The following is a 24,593-nucleotide window of genomic DNA, read 5'->3' on the forward strand; positions in this document are numbered from 1 at the left end:
TGGAGGTTCTATGTCCCGAACACTACGAGACATCAGAGCATAAGTGACCTGTTCAGCTTCCTCTGACTCACGAACACAAGAACTACCAACATCAGTACTGGAAAGTTCTTGCCAACTGCTGCCATCTACTGGCAAGCTATCCACCACCTGGTCTCGGAAAGCCTGCACCTGCAGCGTATCCACACCTGAGTAACCATTACCACACTGCCACTCATCACAATCCTGAGGACCTGGGAGAGAGAGTGCTGAAAGCCTGTAAACTCCATTCTCCACTCCGCCTTCCCAAACCACTTGGCCTGTTGCTTTGTCCCGGAGAGCAACAAAATGCTCATCAAACTCCACCCGTACGCCAGTCTTGCAAACCTGATGCACTGACAACAGATGAAAACCAAGTGCCGGAACATACAACACCTGGGAGGAATGCTTCCCCCCTCTGCCATCGGGAACTATCTCCATCCTGCCCTCACTGTGAACTGGGATAGTGGACGTATCCCCAGTAAGAATATGACCAGAAAGCCTGCAGAGATCCTGTAAACCGGAACGGGAAGGAGTCATGTGCCTGGAAGCACCACTATCGAGAATCCACTCCCGAGTATCCGTTGCGGAGAGTCCTCCAATCTCCTCCCTGCGTGAAGAAAATGAAGCATCGGTGTCCATCACCTCCAGGTGCACAAAAGCCGGAGTCTTCATGATTGCTACTGAGGAATCTTCACCCTTCTCGGTCTTCCGCTTGGGACACTGCCTCCAGTAGTGGCCTTTCTCGCCACAATCATTACAGGTCCTCTCTGCCTTCAGCTTCTCGCGGTCAGCGTCGGATTTCTTCTCAGAAGACTTCTCTGATGAAGCCTTCCCTTTGCCCGAGTTACGGCCTTTCGACCGTTGGCCAGTTAAGGCCTCCGAACCTCCACCCTGAGGAGGGTTCGTGAATCGTTCCTCTTGGTCCAGGACCATGGGCACAAGCTCCTCCCACGTGATGGTGCTGAGCTTGCCACTGGTAATCAAAGACGAGTAAAATGCTGAGTACGAAGAGGGCAAGTGTGACAGCAACGTGATGGCCATGTCCTCTGACGATATCTCCTTCCCAGCCTGAAGAACTTCCTGCTGAAGAGCCTGCAGCTTGTTAATATGCTTCCGCATCGTCGACGACTTTGCAGGGCTCATAACCCGCATCTGTACTTCCAAGGAAATCCTCTTCATGGGCGATACCCTGTTGTAAAGTGAGGCCAAATGCTGCCATATACCTCTGGCCAGCGTCATATGCTTTACATGATTGATTACGTGCGGTGTGCAGTTGAGGAAAATAAACGAACGGACCCTGGCGTTGACACGATCCCACATCTGTGTCTGGGCCTCCCGGTCCTTTCAGATCGACGGTAACTCCCCTTCCTCTACTTCCGGTCGTGGAATACCAACAACGACGAAATCGGCAAGATCGTAGGACTCCAGAACGGATTCCATCATCACCTTCCATATGCCGTAGTTGCTCCCGTCCAACTGACGGTCCACCGGAAACGTGGGGAGTGTCGGGATCTTCACATGTCTCTCGGCCATCTCAAACAGATCTGCCATAGCGGGGATGTACTCTGAAAAGGGTCGGTGGGTGGGAACAAAGAAGAACTAAAACCTGCAAGTGGCTGTCCAGCAAATCATCTTGCTTCTCCTCTTCCCGAACAGTCCAAAACAGTCTTGCTCACACAAATCCCAAGACCTATCTAGAGCCTACGGCTCTGATACCATGTCAGAATACGCAGCGGAGATGATGACCAGATCTGGGAACACGAGCAAAAACGCAGGCAGAAAAACAGCACAAGAGAGAGAGAGAGATGTAGGCGTGCAACTCTGCTCTACATACACAAGAAGATCCCGAGAAATGATACAAATGAGGTATGGGGCTGAGGACCTATATATACCTCCCTCGAGCACTAAAGTGCCCACGACTGAAGAAAGAGGTCCCACGACTGCATAAATGCAGTCGGCCAGCAAACTGGTGCCCACGACTGATGAAAACCAGTCGGCCAGCAGCAAGAGTGCCCACGACTGATAAACACCCAGTCGGCCAGCACTGTACTGCTCTTGGCACCCTCTGGCAGCCCTCCCAAGCCTCAGAAAAAATGGGAAAAATAGGGGAAAAATACGGAGAGTGGGGAAAAATGGGAAAACACCTCATAAGGGCGGGCACACCCACAACAAAGGCCCTGGTGTATAAATCTAGACAGGAGATGACTTCTAACAGTACTTGCCTTGGTTGCTCACAAAAAGTAGCCAGTCTTTCACATGGATGTCAAATCAGCATTTTTGAACGGCCATCTCAAGGAGGAAATATATGTAGCTCAACCACCAGGTTTTGAGATGCCCGGATCAGAAAACAAAGTTTGCAAGCTGAAGAAGACATTGTACGGGCTGAAACAGGCTCCAAGGGCATGGTATCACATGATAGAGTAATTTTTCAAAAAAGATTGGGTTTATAAGAAGTGCTTCTGATGCTAACTTGTATGTTCTAAAAAGGCATGACAAGATTGTTTGGTTGTCTTGTATGTAGATGACTTAAATATTTTAGGTGACAATGAAGAGATGATCTAGTAGACAATGGATATGAGGAGCCATGAGTTTGAGATGACAGACTTGGGTCTTATGCATTTCTGTTTGGGGATTGAGGTGTGGCTAGAGTCAGGTAAAATCTTCATTTCGTAGCAAAAGTATGCTTGGGAGATTCTCAAAGTATTTGGGATAACAAACTGCAAGCCTGTGTCTATGCCAATGGAAGTGAACGTGAAGTTTTCTGTAGAGGATTCTTCATCACTTATTGACATCAACAAGTACAAGAAGTTGGTGGAGAGTTTGATTTTTCTTACTAACACTAGACCTGATATCAGCTTCACAGTTGGTGTGTTGAGTAGGTTTTCCAACAAGCCATGAGAGAGTCATTGGAAGGAAGGGATGAGGGTACTTAGGTACATTAGAGGTACTTTTGAGTATGGCATCGCTTACAACATGGGTGACACTCTGATAGGTTATTGTAACTTAGATTGGACTTTTGAGTATGGCATCGCTTACAACATGGGTGACACTCTGATAGGTTATTGTAACTTAGATTGGACAGTAGATTGTGATTCTAGGAAATTAGTTTCTGGATATTGTTTTTCGCTTGGTTTTGGTACTTTCTCTTGGACCAACAGAAAGCAACCTACAGTGGCACTTTCTTCCACAGAGGCTGGGTATAAGGTAGCTTACTTTGCTGCATGTCAAGTAGTATGGCTGAGGAGAATCTTGGTTGACATGGAAGTTCAGATCAGGGAGGCTACAGTCTTGTGGTGCGACAATCAAAGTTGCATGGCTATCTCCAAGATCCATGTGTTTCATGCTCGTATGAAACACATTGAGATTCAATATCATTATGTGCGGGAGCTGATAGAGGATGAGATAGTTGTGTTGGAGTATTGCTCTACAGAGCAAAACTGCGCCGATATCTTCATCAAGTCTCTTGGGAAGGACTAGTCCACTCAGCATCTTCATCGACTTGGCGTTGGGCTAAAAACCTAGTTCATCTTCGGGCATTGAGGGGGGGGTTTTAGTATACACTCAATGCCCGCCTGTTAGCATGTATTTCACTTTGATGTATATATTTGTTAGGCCCCCATAATGACTCCGGCTTAGACGTCGTTGGGGTTATTATTGTAACCATCGATGATGGTTAGGAGATGGTTAGGGGTACGAGCGTTAGCTGGGGCCGGGGGTGAGAGCCCCCAAGGCAACGATACGATGAATATTTCCTCGGTTATCAGGTCTATCAGTAGTGGCCGGTGGGCCACGTTCTTGATACGTGGACGGTGACCGTGTCTATGCAGCGTAACCGCCCTCGTTGTATACGCGTCTACCACACCACCTTCAGTACTATATATGGACATGGTTGCTTTGATCTAAGGCATCCAATGCTCGTGAGTATCCACCCCCTTCTACACTTAGTACATCCTCCATCCAGAGTTTGTCTAGATCGCCATCTAAGCTCTACTTGAGAGTGCACGGGTGGACAGCACCATCACTTGCACCTCTTTGGTATAATAATAATTTTTTAATTCTCTCCATTGTGTATCTATTGCATTTTCTATTGTGCTTTGTCTTGCTCTCTCTCTTTTCGCTGTGCCATATTCTTATACAACATCGTATGCTTGGGTGCTGATGAGAACGTAAGTATGGCTTGGCTTGCAAAGAGTCTCTCTCTCTCTCTCTCTCTCTCTCTCTCTCTCTTTCTCTCTCTCTTATTTGATAGACTAGTTTTCTTGATTTAATTCCCAACTTTCTAAGTTTCATGTTTTAGTAGTCACTCTATCAGTTGAGAATAATTTCGTATTTTAAACTTTTCCTTGTTTGTGTTTGTTTTTTTGTTAAATAAGTGCAGCTATTATTTTAACCAATTAAAATTGATATTCAAATGCTGAAACTTACTACCTCAAAATCAAGAGTTGAGACTGAAAATGACGGTTCAGAATTGTGTTTAAGTCATATGCAAAATTTGGGCCTAATTTTTTGACATGTAAAAAAGGTGGGAGGAAAAAACGTGTTTCAAATTATGAAATGTACGTGTTCGATTCTGGCACAGCCTTCATGTCACTCCACGAAGGGGTGAAAAATAGTGTGTGATGTACTCCTCGCAAAAAAAAGGTTTGATATGATTTCATTTGGTATGAAATGCGTTTTGATGCAACTATGGTACATTTCTGCAGGGTCTAACATCTGGAAAGTGAAGCTTTTTCTACTTCAATTTTTGTTGATCCACTTGTGATGCCAATTTGCTCGTGATGATTTCTATCATTGGCACCATCACATTAGAAGCTTAAATGTATTCTTTATGATGTACAGGTCTATCGAGTAACTGTTCAGCCGATTATTCCTACCATCTTCCAGCGGACAAAGGCGACCTGCTTTGCTTATGGTCAAACAGGTGTGGTGCCTCATCGCTTTAAGGGCTCATGTTTGCTTCATGGTTACTGGAAACTGAAACGCGGGGTCTGCACCCCCAATTTCAGGTCATGTGTAGATCAAATGACTAAAATTTTCTAATACCTTTGGCCTTTCTTAGATTCCTTCTTCTCCTCTCCCTTCTTTCGTTTCCTCTAAATTACCTTCCTTTCCCTTCTCTCTTCACCTTTTTTTCTCCCCAGCTTATACCTCCCTTGCTGATGTGGCATTTCCCGTTTCACCCCCCACCCCCCCCCCCCAAAAAAAAATAAAAAATAAAAAATAAAAAATAAAAAATTCAGATTCAGATCCCGACCTTGTTCCTGTTTCTCAGAACCATGGTTTCCTTATACGCAATGCAAGCCTTTGCAGGCATAGATCACCTTTAACAGTTTTTTCTTATCATGATACTGAGAAAGTATGGTTTGGATATGTATTTGAGTGTGGTAGTCTTCAAGTAATTAATGCTTTAGGAAGTCTATTTTTTAACAAATCTCTTGGATATGTTGGTTTTTGAAACCTGGATTAATTGTCTGATTTTTTATATCAGGGAGTGGAAAGACCTTCACCATGCAGCCTCTACCTCTCAGAGCTTGTCAAGACATCCTTGATTTGATGCAGCACCGAGCTTACAAGAACCAGGGGCTCCAATTATGGCTTAGTTTCTTTGAGATTTATGGTGGGAAGCTATATGATCTTCTGAATGATAGGAGGTGTGTGCACTATACTCTGAAGCATTTTCTGATTGCTTGGGAGGGTCTTGGGTTTGTGGTGAAGTGTTGGGAATGTTGCTATGATCTTGCAGGAAACTCTGCATGCGCGAGGACGGTCGCCAACAAGTCTGCATAGTAGGCTTGAAAGAATTTTCGGTATCAGATGTAGAGCTTGTGAAAGATTACATTGAGAAAGGTAATGCATCAAGGAGTACGGGGTCCACTGGAGCCAATGAAGAGTCTTCAAGGTCTCATGCTATCCTTCAATTGGTCATTAAGAAGCACTCCAACAAGAAGGAGGAGAGGGGAGGGAAGCTTGTAGGCAAGTTTTCTTTTATTGATCTTGCTGGAAGTGAACGTGGTGCTGATACCACTGACAATGATCGCCAAACCAGGTTTCACATTATCTTTCACCTTGTGATGTTTGGTAGGGTATGGTGTTTCATGTTCTCACTGTCATTTGGTTTGGACTGCAGAATTGAGGGTGCAGAAATCAACAAAAGCTTACTTGCCCTCAAGGAATGCATTAGGGCACTTGATCATGAGCAAGGCCACATTCCTTTCAGAGGAAGTAAGTTAACGGAAGTTCTACGGGACTCTTTTGTTGGCGACTCTCGTACAGTCATGATTTCTTGCATCTCTCCAAACACTGGATCCTGTGAACATACACTGAACACGCTGAGATATGCTGACAGGTAAGCCTCTTCTGAAGACCCATCTCATAAGCTTTAGCAGTAATTGCTCTCTGCCACTCATCTATTTAGATGGAAGAAACATAGGAGAGGTGGAGCCCCATTTATAGGTTCCCAGATTAGTCCAACTGACAGCCGATGGGGCTGTCTCCCAGGGCTGTGCTGGTTCTCCTTTCTCTGGCTATCCTGTGTCATCTGAGGTGTGGACTCCTATCTGGGCCATACTTTGGATGCTGGTTGAGCGACCTGCCCGACACAGAGACTGCTGGGTTTTATTTTAGCCATAGTCATCTGCTATTGCTTATAGCCTCTTCTGAAGACCCATCTCATAAGTTTTAGCAGTAATTGCTCTCTGCCACTCACCTACTTGATGGAAGAATCATAGGAGAGGTGGAGCCCCATTTATAGGTTCCCAGATTAGTCCAACTGAGAGCTGATGGGGCTGTCTCCCAGGGCTCCATGATCGTGGGCTGGTTTTCCTTTCTCTGGCTATCCTGTGTCATCTGAGGTGTGAACTCTTATCTGGGCCATTCTTTGGATGCTTGTTGAGCAGCCTGCCCGACGCAGAGACTGCTTGGTTTTATTTTAGCTAGTCATCTGCTATTGCTTTGGCTCTGGTTCTGGTTCCGGCTTTGGCACGTGCATCATGGGTAATGGCACCTAGTAGCAAAAGAAGTCTTTTCCTACCTAGGTTAGACCTAGGCTAAGTCTTGTGCAGATTTTACCCTACATGCAACCTATGCTACTGTTGCTAGGGTTGAACTTGTGCAAAATATGAAAACCCTAATTTTGGCCAGCAAACCCTAATTTCAGAAACCCTAATTCAGCATGCTCAAAACGTAAGCTAAGGGTTGTCCTAGGATGACCTAAGCTTTGATACCAATGTAACATGCATTGCAGAAGCAATTAACATTAATCCTATGTTTAGCAAAGGCACATAAGAGAAGGAGAGGGAGACCTAATCTACTTTATATTGCCAAAACATGCTATATATACCATGATCTTGTTGATCCACAACTTTGTGTAAATGATCTTGTTGATTCATAGTTTCACGATGCATACCAAAGATCCGTGATGAACATGTATGTTGAGGATGTTCAAGCCCCCATGCATCTTTGGCGTGCAAACATAACTGCATTTGAGAAGACGTACTGCCTTACAGTCAGTTTTGGTATGCCAAAGACATTCTATCGCTCTGGACATAAACTGCTGAATGTCGGAAGAGGACCAAGGAATGAGCGGCAGATAAAAGTGCACATAAGCCATAATGATGGACTGGACAATCCGAAGGTGAACATGAAGTGGCCAAGTGGAAAGTTTAAAGTAGTCCAGCTTATGGTAAAGCTTTTGAAGCACCCACTCTCTCTCTTGTGCCAAGGAAATGTGCCAACCAATGGGGTACACCGTACACCAAATGCCGCACCACTTGATCAAGAGGGAGCAAGAGGCCTGGCCCGGTCTGGCCACAAGAAACGATGCTAGTCACGCTCATGCAAAGGCAGGAGTTTTGATTTTGCAAAGTTAACTTTTAACCCCGCCACCAAACCATACAGATTAAGGGCTTTCATAAGCTGTTGAAGATCTGATTGAGAATTGCGCAAGAAGAAAAAGGAGTCATCAGCATAAGCCTAGCTAACAAAAGCCCCCCCCCCCACCCCCAAGAATAGCAATGCCATGCAAGCGCTACTCCGAAACCAAAGCATCCATGTATAGCAGTAATGGATGAGTGGCAATAGCATATAGCAAGGGACTGAGAGGACAGTCTTGCCGGATGGAGCGGCCCAATGTCCAGGAGGACGAGAGAGCATTAGCCAACAGGCAACGAGCAGAGCCATCTGCATAGAGCCAATGCACCACATGTTGCATGCGACAACCGAAGTCCAACTGGGTGAGAACAACTGCAATAAAATCCCATTGAACGGTATCAAAAGCTTTCTCAATGTCTACTTGCATGATGAGAACATCTTGAACAATGTATTTGGCATTCTCTATCCTAATGTAAGTATTAGCAATATTATCAAGAATCTACCGGCGGGGCACAAAACCATATTGGGTAGGGTGCAAACTAGCATACAAATTGTGGGACAGCTGGAGAACCAGCATCTTAGAAACCAACTTATAAACCACTGGCATTAGAGTAATCGAATGCCAATCCGACAGACGTTCACACAACGGTTTTTTAGGGAGCAAACGCAGCAAACCTTTTTTCCGGTGGAGGGATGCTACAGTGCCCGTTGGGGGTGTTCGTGGTGCTCGATGGTGATGTGTCTCCTACGTCCGATAGTCTTCCGCTGCGCATTCTGACATGGTATTAGAGCTCGGGCATGTGTGGTCCTGGGCGGCTGAGGCGTGTGTGGTCCTGGGACCCCCTCGCGCCTCGGTGGCATGCGGAGCTCAAATCGAGGGAGGGTGTTGGAAGGTTCGCGATTTCGAGCGTGTGATCTATGGCTAGAAGGTGCCTTGGATTATCCTATAAGTGGAAGCATGGGAAGTTGAAGAGCCATATATAGGCTTGAGTGGCACCTTGTCATAGTCATCCCTCTGGCTGGTGTTTTGGAAGGCAGCTCACCGGGAGATGGGAGCCCAGTGGAGGGATGCTGCAGTGCCCGTTGGGGGTGTGCGTGGTGCTCCATGGTGATGCGTCTCCTACGTGCGATAGTCTTCCGTTGCACATCCTGACATAATCATGCGCAGTAAAACTGGGCTCAAATCATCCCAAAACTCAGCAAAGAACTCAATTGTAACCAATCGGGCCAAGGCAGCTGTCAACTCCTCATCAGTAAATGGCATCTCTAGCCTCATTCACGGAGAGAATAGGATGCACTTGGTGTAAGAACACATCATGTGCTGCAAATTCATTTAAGGTGGAGGGTCCAGGAGCAGCAAACAAATCAGCAAAATATTGTTGGACAACACCATCAAGCTGCTGCTTATTGTCAGTCCAAGTCCCATCATGCAGTTGCACCCTATGAAGGGAATGCATACGTCGGGAAGTGTGGAGGCTTTTTTCAGTGGAGGCATTTGAAAAAAGCCTTAGGGAGCAGCCCTTATCCTGCAATGCTTTATGACGAGAACGGACTTGCCATTTGTGGAGTTTACGTTTATCATTGTCAGCCAAGCAATGATGTGCAAATTGAAGGCAGGATGCTTAGTAGCAAAAAGGGCACGTTGCTGGCTAAGATCTGTAAGCTGCTGTAGTTGAGACTTAGCAATGGCCACCCGAGTTTGTAAGCCTCCCATGTAGCATTTGCCATAGTCTCAGATAACATCCTGCATGCCCATGGAAAAACGATCCCATGCCCATTCGGCATCGATAAAAACATGCAAAACAAGACGATCAATGAGTCCATGTACCATGAAGTGGACGCACTGATGCTTGAGATAACTATTATTAACCAGCAAGAGCTTCTTGCAAGGTAGTGGCACATGCTGCGGTGGGAGACCAAAATACAACATCATACAGACCGGGAAATGATCCGACAAGTGCATCGACAAATCCAAGCTCATTGCGCAGGTAAAAGCATCAAACTACACTGAATTCAAAATGTACCATCGGTCCAATCGAGCCCAATAGCTAGTGAGAGTATTGCACACACACACACACACACACACACACACACACACACACACACATGCGCGCGCGCACGAGCCTTGAGACTGAGCAAAAGCAAAGGCAAAGGCAGCAACGAAGAACACAAAAGACGACCAGCAGACGGGAGAGGAACAGCTGAAGAAGAAGAAGCATGAGAAGGCAGACAGCGACGGCCAGTAGGAACAAACGACATGAAGAGGCAACGTCAGCAAGAGCAGGTCTTCTGCACGAAAACAGGCGATGGCCCTCTCTGAAGCAAGAATAGTCAACAGCGATCACAGTAAGAGCAGGTCTTCAGCAAAAGGACAGGCAATGGCCCTCTCTAAAGAAAGAACAGACGACATCCCTTTCTCCAGCAAGGAAACAGTCGACGACCAGACGAGCAGGTGAGCACCACTGCAGGGATCTTACAGAAAACGTGAGTGCACAGCAGAATCAACCACAGTCACACACACACACCACACACACCACACAATAAACTAGAGAGAGAGATTTACTTGAGCATTCTACTGATCTTATCAAATTGTGTAGGGTGAAGGGACTATCCAAGAATAGCAATTCCAAGAGGGATCCTAGTCCAAATATGGGAGTGCAAACCCAGAGGGATTCAGCTACCGTTTCCCCCCCTTCTTTACCTTCAGAAATTGATAGCAATCTGGACTACAGGGTCGCAGAAGCTAGTAAAAGAGCGGTGGAGCAAGTGAACTGGCAGAGTCAGCCTGGAGAACAAGATGGCTGGTCACCACACCAGGGCCTGATGAGCCGGGAGAATGGTAGAAACTACTCTTTTCTGAATGATAGAGATGAAACCTTTGTCAGAGACAGCATGTCTAACAGCGTTGATTACAATCGTGATGCTGCTATGGATAGAAATGAACAAGAAAGAATCTCTCCCTCTCATCGGAGGGCAGTAAAAGACGAGAAGCCTGATAAGTATGAGTCCAGGGTATCAAATGAGGATTTTAAAAGTGAGAAGAACATCTCAGTGCCAAGAAGGGCACCATACAAGGAGGAGACTGCTTCTAATGGTGCTCAGGCATGGTTAAAAGATACTTCTGAGATGCTGATTCCTCAAAATGGATATGATGGTCACATTTCTGCTATACTTGAGGTAAGGACTGGTTGATCAACTTTGGTAAATACAGACTGTGGGTATGTAAGTTCATTTTCGTCCAGGCTTCTTGTATCAAAACATCAAGTGTTGGAATGAAAACATGTTATCATGCTCCAGTTTTGAAAATGTTTTATGGTTTTCATAAGATGGTGCATACATGCAATAAGCCATTTTTCAAAACCCAGATAAAATTAGTGTTTTTTATACTACAACTTCAGGAAGAGGAGGATCTGATTGCTGCCCATAGATTGGAAGTGGAGGATACCATGGAACTGGTCCGGGAGGTATTTCCTTGCGTTTATCATTTGGCTAGTCAGTGAATTGTGAACAAGTGTTGCTTTGCTTTTTTCTGTGTTTAAATGATGATGCATGTTTTAGATTATTTTGCTAAAATAGTGGGTTATCATGAATGTGGAAAAAACAAAAATGATGCTTGCCAAACACACACAGCCCACAGATATACCACGCATATTGGACAAGAATTGAAGTGGTCGCGAAATTCTAATACTTAGGCATTGTACAACCCCTAAATGGTCTAAATGTGCATAGCTAAGGATCCAGGCAAGATGGATCTGCTGCATACCATGTTTGCTCCACCCTTAGGAAGGCTTGTACTCTTGTCTTATGTCCCATAGACCAGATATTGGTCTTCCGAGGACAATAGCATGATCTCTCTCTCTCTCTCTCTCTCTCTCTCTCAAGTAGTGGTTACACATCTGGCCCTTGATCAAGCGATCCCGGGTTCAAGTCCCATTCCTTTAGACTGGTCATTTGGTGAGTAGCTCTGAACCGGGTACATAGCTTAAAATTCAATCAGCACATGTAAATCTCCTTATCTAATTCCCAGTTACCATCTATCGAGCCTTGCGTTTAGCCTTAACCCTCTGGAAAAAGGTTAATGGCCTGCTTTCCACTATCCAGGGTTGAAAGCTTACCTGTTAATAACATTAGTTTCTGTGACGTGTCTCTTGGCAGGAAATGAAGCTTCTTACAGAGGTGGACCAGCCTGGCAGCCGAATTGATCGCTATGTTTCCCAGCTGAGCCATCTCCTCTCCAGGAAAGCAGCTGGAATCGTTAATCTGCAAGCTCGGCTAGCAAGATTTCAACGCCATCTGAAGGACCAAGAGATTCTGAGCCGAAACATGAACAACTATGGACAATAAGGTCTTTTTTTGATGATTAGGTTTTTTGAAGTGTGCAGGTCTTTGGATTAGAAAAGGGGCAAAGGCCTAGATCTTTTCTTTCTCATCATATTGTATGTGAGGCTTTACATGTTGGAAATTCTCAGCAAAGTTGTGCATTATGGGCCTCCAGCTGCTGCTGTGGGTATGCTTGGTGTACCTTTTTTGGTGCTCTCAGGTATTGTATTGTTAGAGGCTCTGAATTCCTTATTGCACAACTGCCTTTCATGGCTTTTTTAAGAATTTGACTGAATCATGGTCATGGCTCTGATATGTGGTGGAGCCTGAATATGATTGACATTGTACACACTATTTAATTGTAAAAAAATGGTAAAGACTGTCGAAGCTTACTTTTGACTTGGTTTTTCTCTGAATGTGTGTATTAGGACTTGGTTATATGTTTCAAGTTAGTGTAGCATGGATGTAATCATGTATTTTATGCTTCATTTCTCAAATATTGCGTGCTGTGTGTCATGCATAGGACTTATACGGTAATTTTTATGTTTGAGGTCACACCTCACATTGTCCCTCCTTTCTTGCAGGCCACTAGCATCTGATCTCTCTCTCTCTCTCTCTCTCTCTCTCTCGCCCTACTGTTCGTGCCCCTCCCTTGCTGTTCGTGCTATGTGCTGTTTGTGCTGCGTGCTGTTTGTGCCCCTCCCCTCTGTACGTGCTGTGCCTTGTGCGCTGCTCCCTGCTGCTTGCAAAGGGAGCTGTTCAGGCCCCTCCCCTGCTGCTCGTGCTGCGCGGTGTTCGTGCTGCCCCTTGTTCGCTGTTTGCCCTCTGTGATCCCTGCTGTTCGCGCTGCATGCTGGGTGCGTGTCCTCGGCTTCCCTTATCCTACCCCCCTGCTCAGGCCGCCAAGGCAGCAACTAGGGGGAAATAGCCGAAGATGAACCTACAAGAACTGGATGCATACATCAAGACTGAGGAGGACAACACTAAGAAGGCATTGATCGAGCAGAAGGTGTTGGACAGGGTCCTGAACCAACACAAGAAACAGTTGGAAGGTCTCCGCAAGGAGATACATGGCAAGAATAACAAGATTGAAGAGCTGGAGGCAAAATTGAACCATCAGGAGGAGATTCGGACGCACGCTGAAAGAGACCTAGATGCAGCAACAGGCAATGCAGAGCTTGGCCCAATGATGGGGAAACTCCAGGCAAAAATGGAAGTCCTAAAGGCTACTGACAAAGACTATACAATGGATGAAGGGGAAGTGCATATATAGGAGGGTCTAAGGACGGTCCTGGAGCAGCTAAAGGCTGTGAGTGATAAGTTGTGGGAAGAACTGCAGACCATCAAGAAAGATTGGATGGAGGTGGTGAGAAGCACAAACGCCCACAGAGCAGCATACATGAGATTTTCGAGGAGGAGAAACGCACTAAGGACAGGGCCCTCCATGTACGAGTTTGGGGCTTCTCCCAAGGCAGATGCCATAATGCTTTGCAAGATGATAGGAGTGAACGGGACCCCCCCCCCTTTCTTTGTAGTTACATGGAGGGTAGGGAAGGATATGACACGGGAGCGGCCCCTCATCATCAGGTTCCTTGATGCCACCGAAAGACATGCCTTGTTAGATAGATGGGAATGCCCTCAAGGCCACACAGGTGCACACAGGAGATGATGAGCGCCATCCTAAATAGGGACGCGGGGTCTATGAGACCAGACACCTGAGGTTAGCAGTATGGAATTGAATTGGCACCTTGTGGTTTGAGGTTTGAGCGACACTCTCATAGGCGGGGATGCCATTTTCTATATAGAGACTCATCAGAGCCTTGAGTGTTGGGGTAAAGGCATTATGCCCACCCTTGTAGTGTGTACAAGCCCATAAGTTTTAAGTACATAGTACACTTAGTACTTTTAATGTACTAAGTGCACTATGTGTACTAGAGCAAATATACATGTGTGATAGGGGAGTCACACACTCATACCATGAGTTGACTTATCCCCACATGTCTCTCTCTCTCTCTCCACTCCCAAAAAAAATACCCATACCGACTATGTAGTCCTGCAAAGGAGGACCAAAAAACCCTTTCCCATACTCTTCTTCTTCTCTGTGTATGTGTCTCCCACATGAAACCCTAACTCTCTCCCTTCAACTGCCAGCGAAGATCGGTGACGGAGTGTCTGGCTTAAGCTGCGGTGGCGTGAAGCCCACGGGCGCCTCCTCCGTTTCCACGGTCATGGTGAGACGAGAAGAGGGGGCGAAGGTAGCCTGCGAGGCAGCTTTACCTGGCCGCCTACGGCGGTTGACTGACGCCAGGATAAGGCGGCGGGGGCTGCTGTGGCGGACGAGAGAGCTGGGGCAGAGGTCATGGATGCCTTTAGCCACTGCACAAACTGCGCAGCCCAACTACACGGGTCTGGTCAGCCTCTCGACTACTGCATGTGAGCCGCCTTGTTGCACCCGCCATAACTCTGCTGTCGTCACTACCTGCCAGCTCATAGCCAGCCCCCCCCTAATCAGTGCTGCCTGTCTACGCCAACCTGCACCAGTTGCTGCCCACCTATCTACGCCAACTTCACATGCTGGACAATCAGCAGCATCAGCACACAGTCAGCAAATACGACGCCCCCTCCTTTTCTGCAACAGAAATAAAAAATTCTCAGAGGTATTTGCTTCAATTTTTTGGGATTTGCATGTCCATTTTTATCAATTGAGCAGGTACAGGTCCAAATAGCTCATAATTGGCAAAATTGGGTGACATTGGTCACATTCCGGGTCAGTTTGCAGGAAATTGGGTGTCAACATTTGGGGCTTTTGATGTAATTGTGCCATTGGGCGTTCATACATGCTGTATGATGTGAGCAATCTCACATTCGGGGCAAAATTTGCAGGAAATTGTGTGTCAACATTTGGGGCTTTTGATGTAATTGTGCCATTGGGCATTCATACATGTTGTATGATGTGAGCAATCTCACATTCGGGCCAAAATTGCAAGAAATTGGTGCGTAAATCAAAGGGCTTTTGTGCCAATTGGGTTGCTTTGATGTTTTGGTGTGTTGATGCCTGTCAAGCACTGGCATTTGATGTTTTGGGCAATGTGTTGATGCCTGTCAAGCACTGGCATTTGATGTTTTGGGCAATGTTTTGATGCCTGTCAAGCACTCAATGTGCCAGTAAATCAAGGGGCTTTTATGTATTGGATGTATATGTGGCCAGGGGGAAGCATTGTGAAGACTCTGGATGCCTTCATTTGCATTAATGTACCATTCAGATCAGAAATTGATCTTGAATCAAGGGGCTTTTCAAGATTTTGTGCTTGTTGAGCTTGGCAAAGCAGCAGGGAAGACTTTTATGCCTTGAACCCTCAGTAATCCACTTGCAGTCAAGGGGCTTTTGCCCAATTTCTGTCCGGGACTGTTGTATGTAGTGGTGGGGACTGTCAAGGTCTGATTTTCACTCATTTGGACAGCCAGGAGAGCATTTATTGCTGTTGTACTTGTTGGTACAGATTTGGTACAACTTTGTACAAGTTTTGGCATGGCTGTACATTGATTTGAGTGAGGAAAAGGTTCATTTTCAGCTGCTGTACTTGTCGGTACAGATTTGGGACATCATTGGTGAGCACTTAGTACTGTTGTAGAGTACTTTGGAAGGGGAACAGAGCACATCTAAGGTGCTGTCATAAATCTGCAGCAACCAGATTTTGGTGATTTTATCACATTCAGTGGGAGGAGAGTTGCATTCGTGCTTCCGCAGTGGGAGATAAATTTTGGGAGAACAACTGTGAGCACTTTGTGTGCTTTTGGTGCAGTGTTTGCACATCTTGCAGGGAGTCAGGCATTGACTGTGTCAAAGGTTGCATATTGCTATGGCAACCACAGGTGAGAGCTCTTCATTGCTTCATATCAAAAAGCTTGAAGGCTCACATAATTATGACATTTGGCAAACCCAGTGCTATAATGTGTTGCTCCAGAAGAAACAGCACAAGCCTATCAAAGAAAGGGGTGTAATGCCCGCTTCTCTTACTACTGAAGAATGGGAAGATATGGATGAGCTAGCAAGATCCACCATCATGTTGTCTGTGTCAGACACTTTACTTTTCAGCATACGTGAAGAGAAGACAGCTTGGGGAATGTGGCAAAGATTGCAGGACTTGTATGCCCAGCAAAGTGCCTCAAACAAAGTGTATTGGTTGAAGAAACTCATAGGTCTTCAAATGAAGGAAGGGGCGTCTATGACAGCCCATCTAAATGAGTTTAATGGTGTTGTTAGCCAGGTAATCAATCAAAAGTTGAGAGATGGATTCTCTGCACAAAAAAGGAACATGGAAGTTGGTGCAAGTGGGTTTACAGGCTCAAAGTTGCACCTGATGCAAAGCCAAGATACAAAGCCAGGTTAGTGGCTAAGGGCTTCAAGCAGGAATATGGTGTGGACTTTGATGAGATCTTCTCTCCAGTGGTCAAAATGACCACACTTAGAGCTGTATTAGCTTTGGTTGCTCATGATGATCTGGATTTGATTCAGATGGATGTGAAGACTGCTTTTCTTCACGGTGATCTCCATGAGGAGATATATATGCAACAGCCAGAGTGTTATGCAGTGAATGGAAAGGAGAAGCTTGTATGCAAGCTGAAAAAGAGTCTTTATGGGGCGTGGTTACTAGATACATGGCCAAACCTGGCAAGAAGCATTGGGAAGCAGTGAAAGGTGTCATGAGATACCTGAAGGGCACACAGGATATGTGCATCTGCTTTGGCAAACAGGATGCATTAGTGCATGGTTACACGGATTCAGATTATGCCGGTCATCCAGATAATCGGAAGTCTACTACCGGTTATGTGTTTACATTCACAGGAGGTGCTGTGTCATGGATATCCAGGATGCAGAAGTGCACTGCCTTATCTACTACAGAGGCCGAGTATATTGCAGCCACAGAGGCTTGCAAGGAGGCATTATGGCTATCTCGGTTAGTGGTTGATTTGGGTTATACAGGGGATATTCCATTGTTGCATTGTGATAGTCAGAGTGCCATCCAATTGGCAAAGAACCCTGTCTTTCATGCAAAGACGAAGCATGTGGATTTGAAGTATCACTTCATCAGAGAGGTGATAGAGAACAAGCAGATTCAGCTTGTCAAGATTCATACGGATGACAACCCAGTTGATCTGTTGACAAAGAGTTTGCCTCCAGAGTGGTTTGCTCATTGCAGACACTTGGTGGGCATTGGATGAGGCCAGTTTCAGCCTTGATATGGCCTCATGTACATGCTGATATTTCTTTACCTTCATTTAAGGGCACTTTGCCTTTAAGTGGGAGGTTGTTGGGGTAAAGGCATTATGCCCACCCTTGTAGTGTGTACAAGCCCATAAGTTTTATAGTACATATAGTACACTTAGTACTTTTAATGTACTAAGTGCACTATGTGTACTAGAGCAAATATACATGTGTGATAGGGGAGTCACACACTCATACCATGAGTTGACTTATCCCCACATGTCTCTCTCTCTCTCCCTTCTTCTATGTGTATGTGTCTCCCACATGAAACCCTAACTCTCTCCCTTCATTGGCCTCTACATTAATGAGATCTCGAGCTTCATTGACACATTAGGCGGGGTTGGTCCCACACTGCCAGACATATTGATCTCCTTATGTTAACCGCTCCATTTGTTAACATGGTTTCGCCCGTCCGACTTCTCGTAAAAGCACTTCATCAGCTTATCCACACAAACAGGCACTTAACTTTTGTAAGACAGCGTTGGAGTTATAAAGTAGCCTTACCATGTCCTTAATATCAAATAGGGAAAATTTACAAGCTTAATATACATACTTGCTTTAGACTAGTAATAGAGGTCAGACCATTTTTAAGTTTTAGTTGACCAGTATAAAAACTAGTTATTTGTATGTAAGTGATTTTTGACAATAAGCAAGACATAATCATTCCGTTGCAATAGATTATGTAAGTTTTAGCATTCATCCTACGGGGGCAACAAAATTTAAGGTTATGATGAAAGATGAACAAACCCCATACATCAAAATATAATGCAAATCACAAAGTTCATGGCCAAAGTTTAATAGGAATGGAGATCCCATTACACACTTGGAAGTGTTTGATCAAATGTGCAATACATATGGCCCACATGATGACCTTGTAAGAGTGAGTGTCTTTGGCCTTACCATGGAAGGGAAGGCAAGACATCGGTTCTGATCACTTAAACCAAAAGACGGGCTGCTAAACATAATGTAAGTACGAGCATTAACTTGCTAAGCATTAGGGATGGGCTGATATAGACGATTCCTCTCAATGCTGTGACTAGAATGCAAAATCAGAGGAGAGCCGCCACTTATAAAGCTAGACAAGCTTCAGCTTCTCATACTCAAAGGCGACATAAACCAGCCCGAGTTCTACCCATTGATGAAGCCTCGAAACATGCTAGAGTCACCCCTAAAATTAGAAGACAAAGGTCCAAGAAGATAGGACAAGGAGAAGACCATCTGATAGTTCACAAGGGTCAGGCCAGGATACATCTACCAATGTCTCTTCATCCTCTTCTGAGGACGGAGGAATTGAATTCTCAGCTCACCATGAACCAAGAAGAACTAGTCATAGACCCTAGCAACTTGCCTAAAAGCTTACAGGAGTACCCCAATCCTATTGAGGGAAAATGTAGGCTAGAAGTAGCCCAGTAATTGGTAAGGGCATGCCAAGTGCAAATGGGCATTGCACCTCTAGTAGTCCCCACTATTGGAGTGGATGCCAACGCAAATTTGGTTTCGCCTTGCTCAAGAGAAGGCTGAGAAAAGAACCAATCCATTCCACAACCTAGGAGACTTAGGATAAGGATTAGGTGAAGAGGAAAAAAGCTTTGAAGCCAATAGGAAAGAGGCAATTCACCAAGATTTTCCAAAAGTGCTGGTGAATAAATTAGGCCAAAAGTGATGAGGACATGAATGCTGGCCTTCCCATAAAATACAAGGACAGTTAAGTCACAACTATTCTAAATGGATGTGTTGGAGTCAGCATCATTACCAAGTAGTCACTTGACACACTACCAGTCTAATAGTCAAGCTCGTTGTGACGGGGCCACAATGAAACCCATGGGGCTTTTGCATCCTTGACAGACCCTTCATGAGAGAAACCAGAATGGTTCATGACTAGGACTTAGACCACATCTAAATTTGGAAAAGCGACAATGAAACCATTATGGTAAACTTGTGAAAATAGAAAAATCATCCCATGAGTGGTGGACCTTTTGCCAAAGACTCAATAACAAAAAATAACACCATTGAGAGGTGTCCAAGAGGCAGAAGTCAAGGAGGTCAACCTAGCGGGACGGGTTTACATTGGGAAAGATCTATCTTGAGAAGAAGAAAAAGACCTCTCATTGATCTACTCATAGAGTTCCAAGACTACTTCACTTAGAAGTACATTGACGTGAAGGGTGTATCTCTGGAGGTAGTCAAACAAACTATTTCCATTGTTGGAGTAGCACAACCATAAAGGCATAGGGCCCATTAGATGAATCCAAAATACTCCGGAATGGTCAAGGATGAAATTGAAAAACTCATCAAAGTTGGATTCATTTATGAGATAGAGCACACAAAATGGCGATCCCCAATAGTCATAGTGCCGAAGAAAATAGAAAGATCCAAGTTCGTGTTAACCTCAAAAAGGTTAATACAGCCACGATAAAATACCATTACCCGTTGCCATGCATTGATCATGTGATGGAATGAGTATCGGGCAAGGAGACCTACAACTTCCTTGATGTGTTCTTAGGTTATAACCAAGAGGAGATAGATCGAACGATCAACATAAGAATGTATTTAGCACGAAATGGGGCACTTACGTGTACGGAGTTGTGCCATTGAGTGTGATTTTTGAGAGGAAGCTTGGTGGAGGGAACTTTTCTTGACTTTTCTCTCTCTTTACTTGAACTATCTCTCTCTAACTATTGCCACCATCATCTCTGCCCAGCCTAGCCTAGCCTCCCTCTCTCCTCTCCACCCTCTTCCCTCTCTCTCTATCCTTCTTTCACACTACCTCTCTCTCTATCCTTCTCTCACACTCCCTCTTCCTCTCTCCCTTTCTCTCTCCCACCCACCCTCTCTCTCCTTCTCCCACCCTCTTTCCTCCCTTTCACTCTCCCACCCTCCCTCTCTCTCCTTCTCCCACCCTCTCTCTCTCTCTCTCTCATCTCTCCCACCCCCCTTTTTTCTCTCCCACCCTACCTTCTCTCCTTCTCCCACCCTCTCTCTCTCTCTCTCTCTCTCTCTCCTTGTCCCACACTACCCTCTCTCTCCTTCTCCCATCCTCTTCCCTCCCTTTCACTCTCCCATCCTCCCTCCCTCCCTCTCCTCTCCCTCCCTCTCTTTCATCTCTCCCACCCTCCCTTCTCTCCTTCTCCCACCCTCTTCCCTCTCTCTCTCTCCTTGTCCCACATTACCCTCTCTCTCCTTCTCCCATCCTCTTCCCTCCCTCTCTCTCCTCTCTCCCTTCCTTTATCTCCCACCCTCCCTTCCCTCCCTATGTAGCTGTACTTGAGACTGCCAAATCTATTCGCTTGGTTGCCATATCTGAAATGCCACTTATGTACCTTATTGACCATTGGCCCACATTATTTGCTTCCTGACGTTGTCCCTTCTTTTGCAACACAAACCCACCAGCCTCCAATTCTTGAATCTCATCCACAGTCAAGTTTGTACCTCATTCCATTGACCAAACAACAGGGGGTCTAGTAGGTGATTGACAGATGGTGTTACATACTCTCCAAGTACGATCCACGCTGCTGTTACAAAACCACATGAACTAACAACTTTTCTCCCTGGTTGCACGTGCATTGGTGTGCCACTCACTGCTTCCCCCACCAATCTGCAAGTGCTTGACGGACTTGGAGCTTTTGATGTTATGGCCTTCTCCATCAACTTTGTTATTGTAGAGCCTGCTCCATGATATTTGGCTCGCATGAATGCATGCATCTTTGTGGATTGCAAGAGGGCATTAGCAAGGTACGAAACATCTGCATCATATAAAGAGATGGTTCCCATGAAATCCTCTCCTACTACCAACTTGCATACTTCGTTTCTGCTAGATTAGTGGTCATGTGTGGCACACAAGCATCGTCAACATCCTACAACAAGAAATTAAGTTAATTACATCATCCAACCACATTCTATAACCAGATAGTTAAGTTGACAATTTAGATTCAAAATACAAGCTATTCTTTTTAAGAACCAAGAAAACAATAGTTACCTCTACAAGATGTTTCCTCCAATGGGGATATCTAGTATGCCACCAATTAAGCCAACAATCCATGGTAGGTAAGTTTGCATCAGCGACTTTACTGTGCATCCACCACGATCTAATGTGTCTGTATTTTAAAGTGTCTCTTCCTCACTCAATGCACAACGCCACTGTGACGACAGTCGCTTGTGCTCTTCCTGAAAATTCCTAATGACATATTGTACTATATGGATGTTCAAGCTTTGTTCCCAATTGAAAAGACATGAATGCTCTCACGACCTTCCAATATATTATTTGTTCCATTGTTATAGACAGTCCTAATTACCCTCCAGTTGGCTCTAGCCTCATCAGCCCATGAAGCCAAAAAAAATCTAGCTTGGAGAAGCCAATTTTTTTGGGACCGCGTTGTTAATCATCTCCCAAAAAAGCACTTATGCCACTGTGTCCTCCTCTTTCATTTCACAAGTTGCAATTGTCATGAGCTCTTGTAGGCTGTATGCCATCATATGACAATTGGAAAAGTACTAAAATCAAGATCAAATTTTTTCAAGAACTTGGCAAGACCAAACTCTACCTTGGATCATATACATGTGCAACCATTGTTGTCCATCCTTGCACACACGCCTAACGTGATCAAAACAAACCGAAGCCTTTCTCAAATCCATGTCTCCTGTTTGGCACATATGGTTCACCAGATCTAAACTCGATATGCATGCCCCATGGTTGACATTTTAAACACATAACACTGGTCTGACTCATCCAAAGCTTGCCTAGGAAAACGACTACCATGGAAGAACTCAAAAGCACATTGTTTCTTCAATTCTAGGATACCTGACTCTACTCCTGCACTGAACTATTGATCCTAGAAGCACACACCATCCTCCTGAATCTGCTAGAGAACTAGACCAATTAACAAACTATGTAAACGTTCATTCATAAGAATTACCAAACAATTAAAATTAATATGGAAAGAACATAACCTTTGACATTGAATTAGGGGATGCATGTGTTCTAATAATAGTGACAACTCCATGTTGCTAATATTTGATTCATTCTTCGTATGCTTCCTGACAATTACATCCAACACGAGTTGTTTGGTGATATCCCTTTGTACCTTCCTTGGACCACTTGAAGCAACCTTTGAAACTACCTCTTGCACAAGTTCTCTTATCTTTTGCAATGCTTGCCTTGATGTGCCCTTTGTACCTCATGCAAATGTTTGCCTTTATGTATCATCAATCTCGACATATGTGGATCAGCAACAAGCACACAATAGTACACCATATCACTACATATTCTTCTATATACAAGTTTGTTCTTGCAGTAGAAACAAGCTAGTGATCCATATCCATCCTTTGTTAAGCCCAAAGAGGAAAGTTTCTTTGTGAGCTTTTCTATTATGTGAAAAATTACAAAGTTATAATAAATACTCTTATAAATCAAAGTTATTGAAATTAAGCCAAGACAATAAGCTTACCAATCCATAATGTTGTATTCGGTGTGCCGTTCATAGTTTTGCTTCCACACAAGGCATAAGTACACTCAAATAAGCCTCCACAAGAACTCTTTTGTATAATCCCAAGAAACTTCACATTACTCTCTGCAGTTTTCACCCGACAATGGCCATCGTGTGCTTGCTCCATTCCTTGCATTGGAGAGGCTGAAGGATCATGTACATTTGGCAACTCAAAAGCCACATTACCATTATAGATTTGAGGAATCTCTTCTACTTTCTCAATATGTGTGCTTGCTAATAACAATCTACAAAGAACATCAGCATGAGATTCCTCAGACAATAAGTATTTGATCACACTCTTTTGAAGTGGTGTACCTGTGGGAGAATCTCCTATTGTAAGATCAATAATAACTTCTTTTGGGGTGCTTGTTGTAGTGTTGCTTGACTCTCCTATTATTGGAATAACAAGGTATTCTGTTGTTATATCTTTATCATCAAACATATAACATGGTTCCTCTCCAGCAGCAGCGAGTCTAGTTGACTGGATAGGTATAAGATGTTCTACACCATCATCTTGTGGTTTAATTACAAAAACTTTCAATCCAGTCTGTTGTTATATCTTTATCAAAGATATAACATGGTCCTCTCTAGAGCGGGTCTAGCTGACCGGATAGGTAGAAGATGTTCTACACCATCATCTTGTGGTTTGATTGCAAAAACTTTCCATCAAGAGCGAGGACATAATATTCCATAAAAAATATCGACCCTGTATAGTTCTAACAATACGAACACTCTCCAAACCTCCCACAAAAATGTAAAAAGAAGTGCTCTCCATGGCAAGAAAAGCTCTCAGAAAACCAGCTCAGAAACACATAAGCTCTCAAAAAACCATCTCACAAACATACAACAAAGTAATGATAAACGAATTCAAAGTCTAAACACGAATTCTATACATATTAGATTTTTTTTAAATTATACTTATTTTATAAAAATGATCATTATAAATAATATCATTAAGACACAAAATCTAAAATTTATTTTTAATGTTTATACTATACAATAAATGCATGCATAACTACCTCTCGTTTAATGATTATTCCATAACTAACTTCTATATAATGATTATTTCATAACTAATTCTTAGATAATGATTATTTCATAACTAATTATCATTTAATGATTGTATAACTTTTATATCTTTGCCATGATCTCAATTTAAGTTTTAACCTTTTTATCATCTCTTTTATGATTCCATCCATTTTTATTTCAAATAAAGAGTACATCCTTGTATTGCCCCCAACAATGCATGAGAGAATTTAAAAAGATTCAAAATGCAACTTCTGAACATGACTATCATCATCATGGTCGTTGTCATCATCCTCATAATAATAAAGGTCTCTCCTTTAAGTTTAGCCACAATTGCAAAGTTATTCTTACAAAGTTAACTCGTTGAAAGATAGCAAGTGGCAACTTCTCATCATTTGGAATGATGGAAGAAAATAATGTACTGCCTAACCCCTTAAGTACATGTTAAGCTGGCTTACACAAGAAGGTGGACTACAAAGAAGGTGGACTAAAGGCAACTGTGGGGCAAGGTTGTCCACTAAAGGCGACCCGGTCACCCTTAGTGGGCAGGCCTACTAAGGGTGGACGTCACGATTACTTACATATAGATAGATGTCTTGAACTTCAATTTT

General features: G+C 44.2%; 1 protein-coding gene across 1 annotated transcript in view; it reads left to right on the top strand.

The window, feature by feature from the left end:
• Positions 1–12,606, top strand: part of LOC147606896 (kinesin-like protein KIN-13A) — a 42,674-nt gene extending 30,068 nt beyond the window's left edge. Inside the window, exons 6-12 of the mRNA XM_086791319.1 lie at positions 4,858–4,939; positions 5,507–5,669; positions 5,762–6,064; positions 6,146–6,364; positions 10,485–11,064; positions 11,286–11,351; positions 12,043–12,606. Coding sequence (XP_086647445.1) covers positions 4,858–4,939; positions 5,507–5,669; positions 5,762–6,064; positions 6,146–6,364; positions 10,485–11,064; positions 11,286–11,351; positions 12,043–12,231 — 1,602 coding nt within the window. The 3' untranslated portion in view covers positions 12,232–12,606. The remainder of the gene's footprint in view (positions 1–4,857; positions 4,940–5,506; positions 5,670–5,761; positions 6,065–6,145; positions 6,365–10,484; positions 11,065–11,285; positions 11,352–12,042) is intronic.
• Positions 12,607–24,593: the final 11,987 nt, after the last annotated feature.

The sequence above is a fragment of the Cibotium barometz genome, chromosome 56 (assembly GCF_041138505.1).
Source record: "Cibotium barometz isolate CiBa-2024 chromosome 56, ASM4113850v1, whole genome shotgun sequence".
NCBI lineage: Eukaryota > Viridiplantae > Streptophyta > Polypodiopsida > Cyatheales > Cibotiaceae > Cibotium > Cibotium barometz.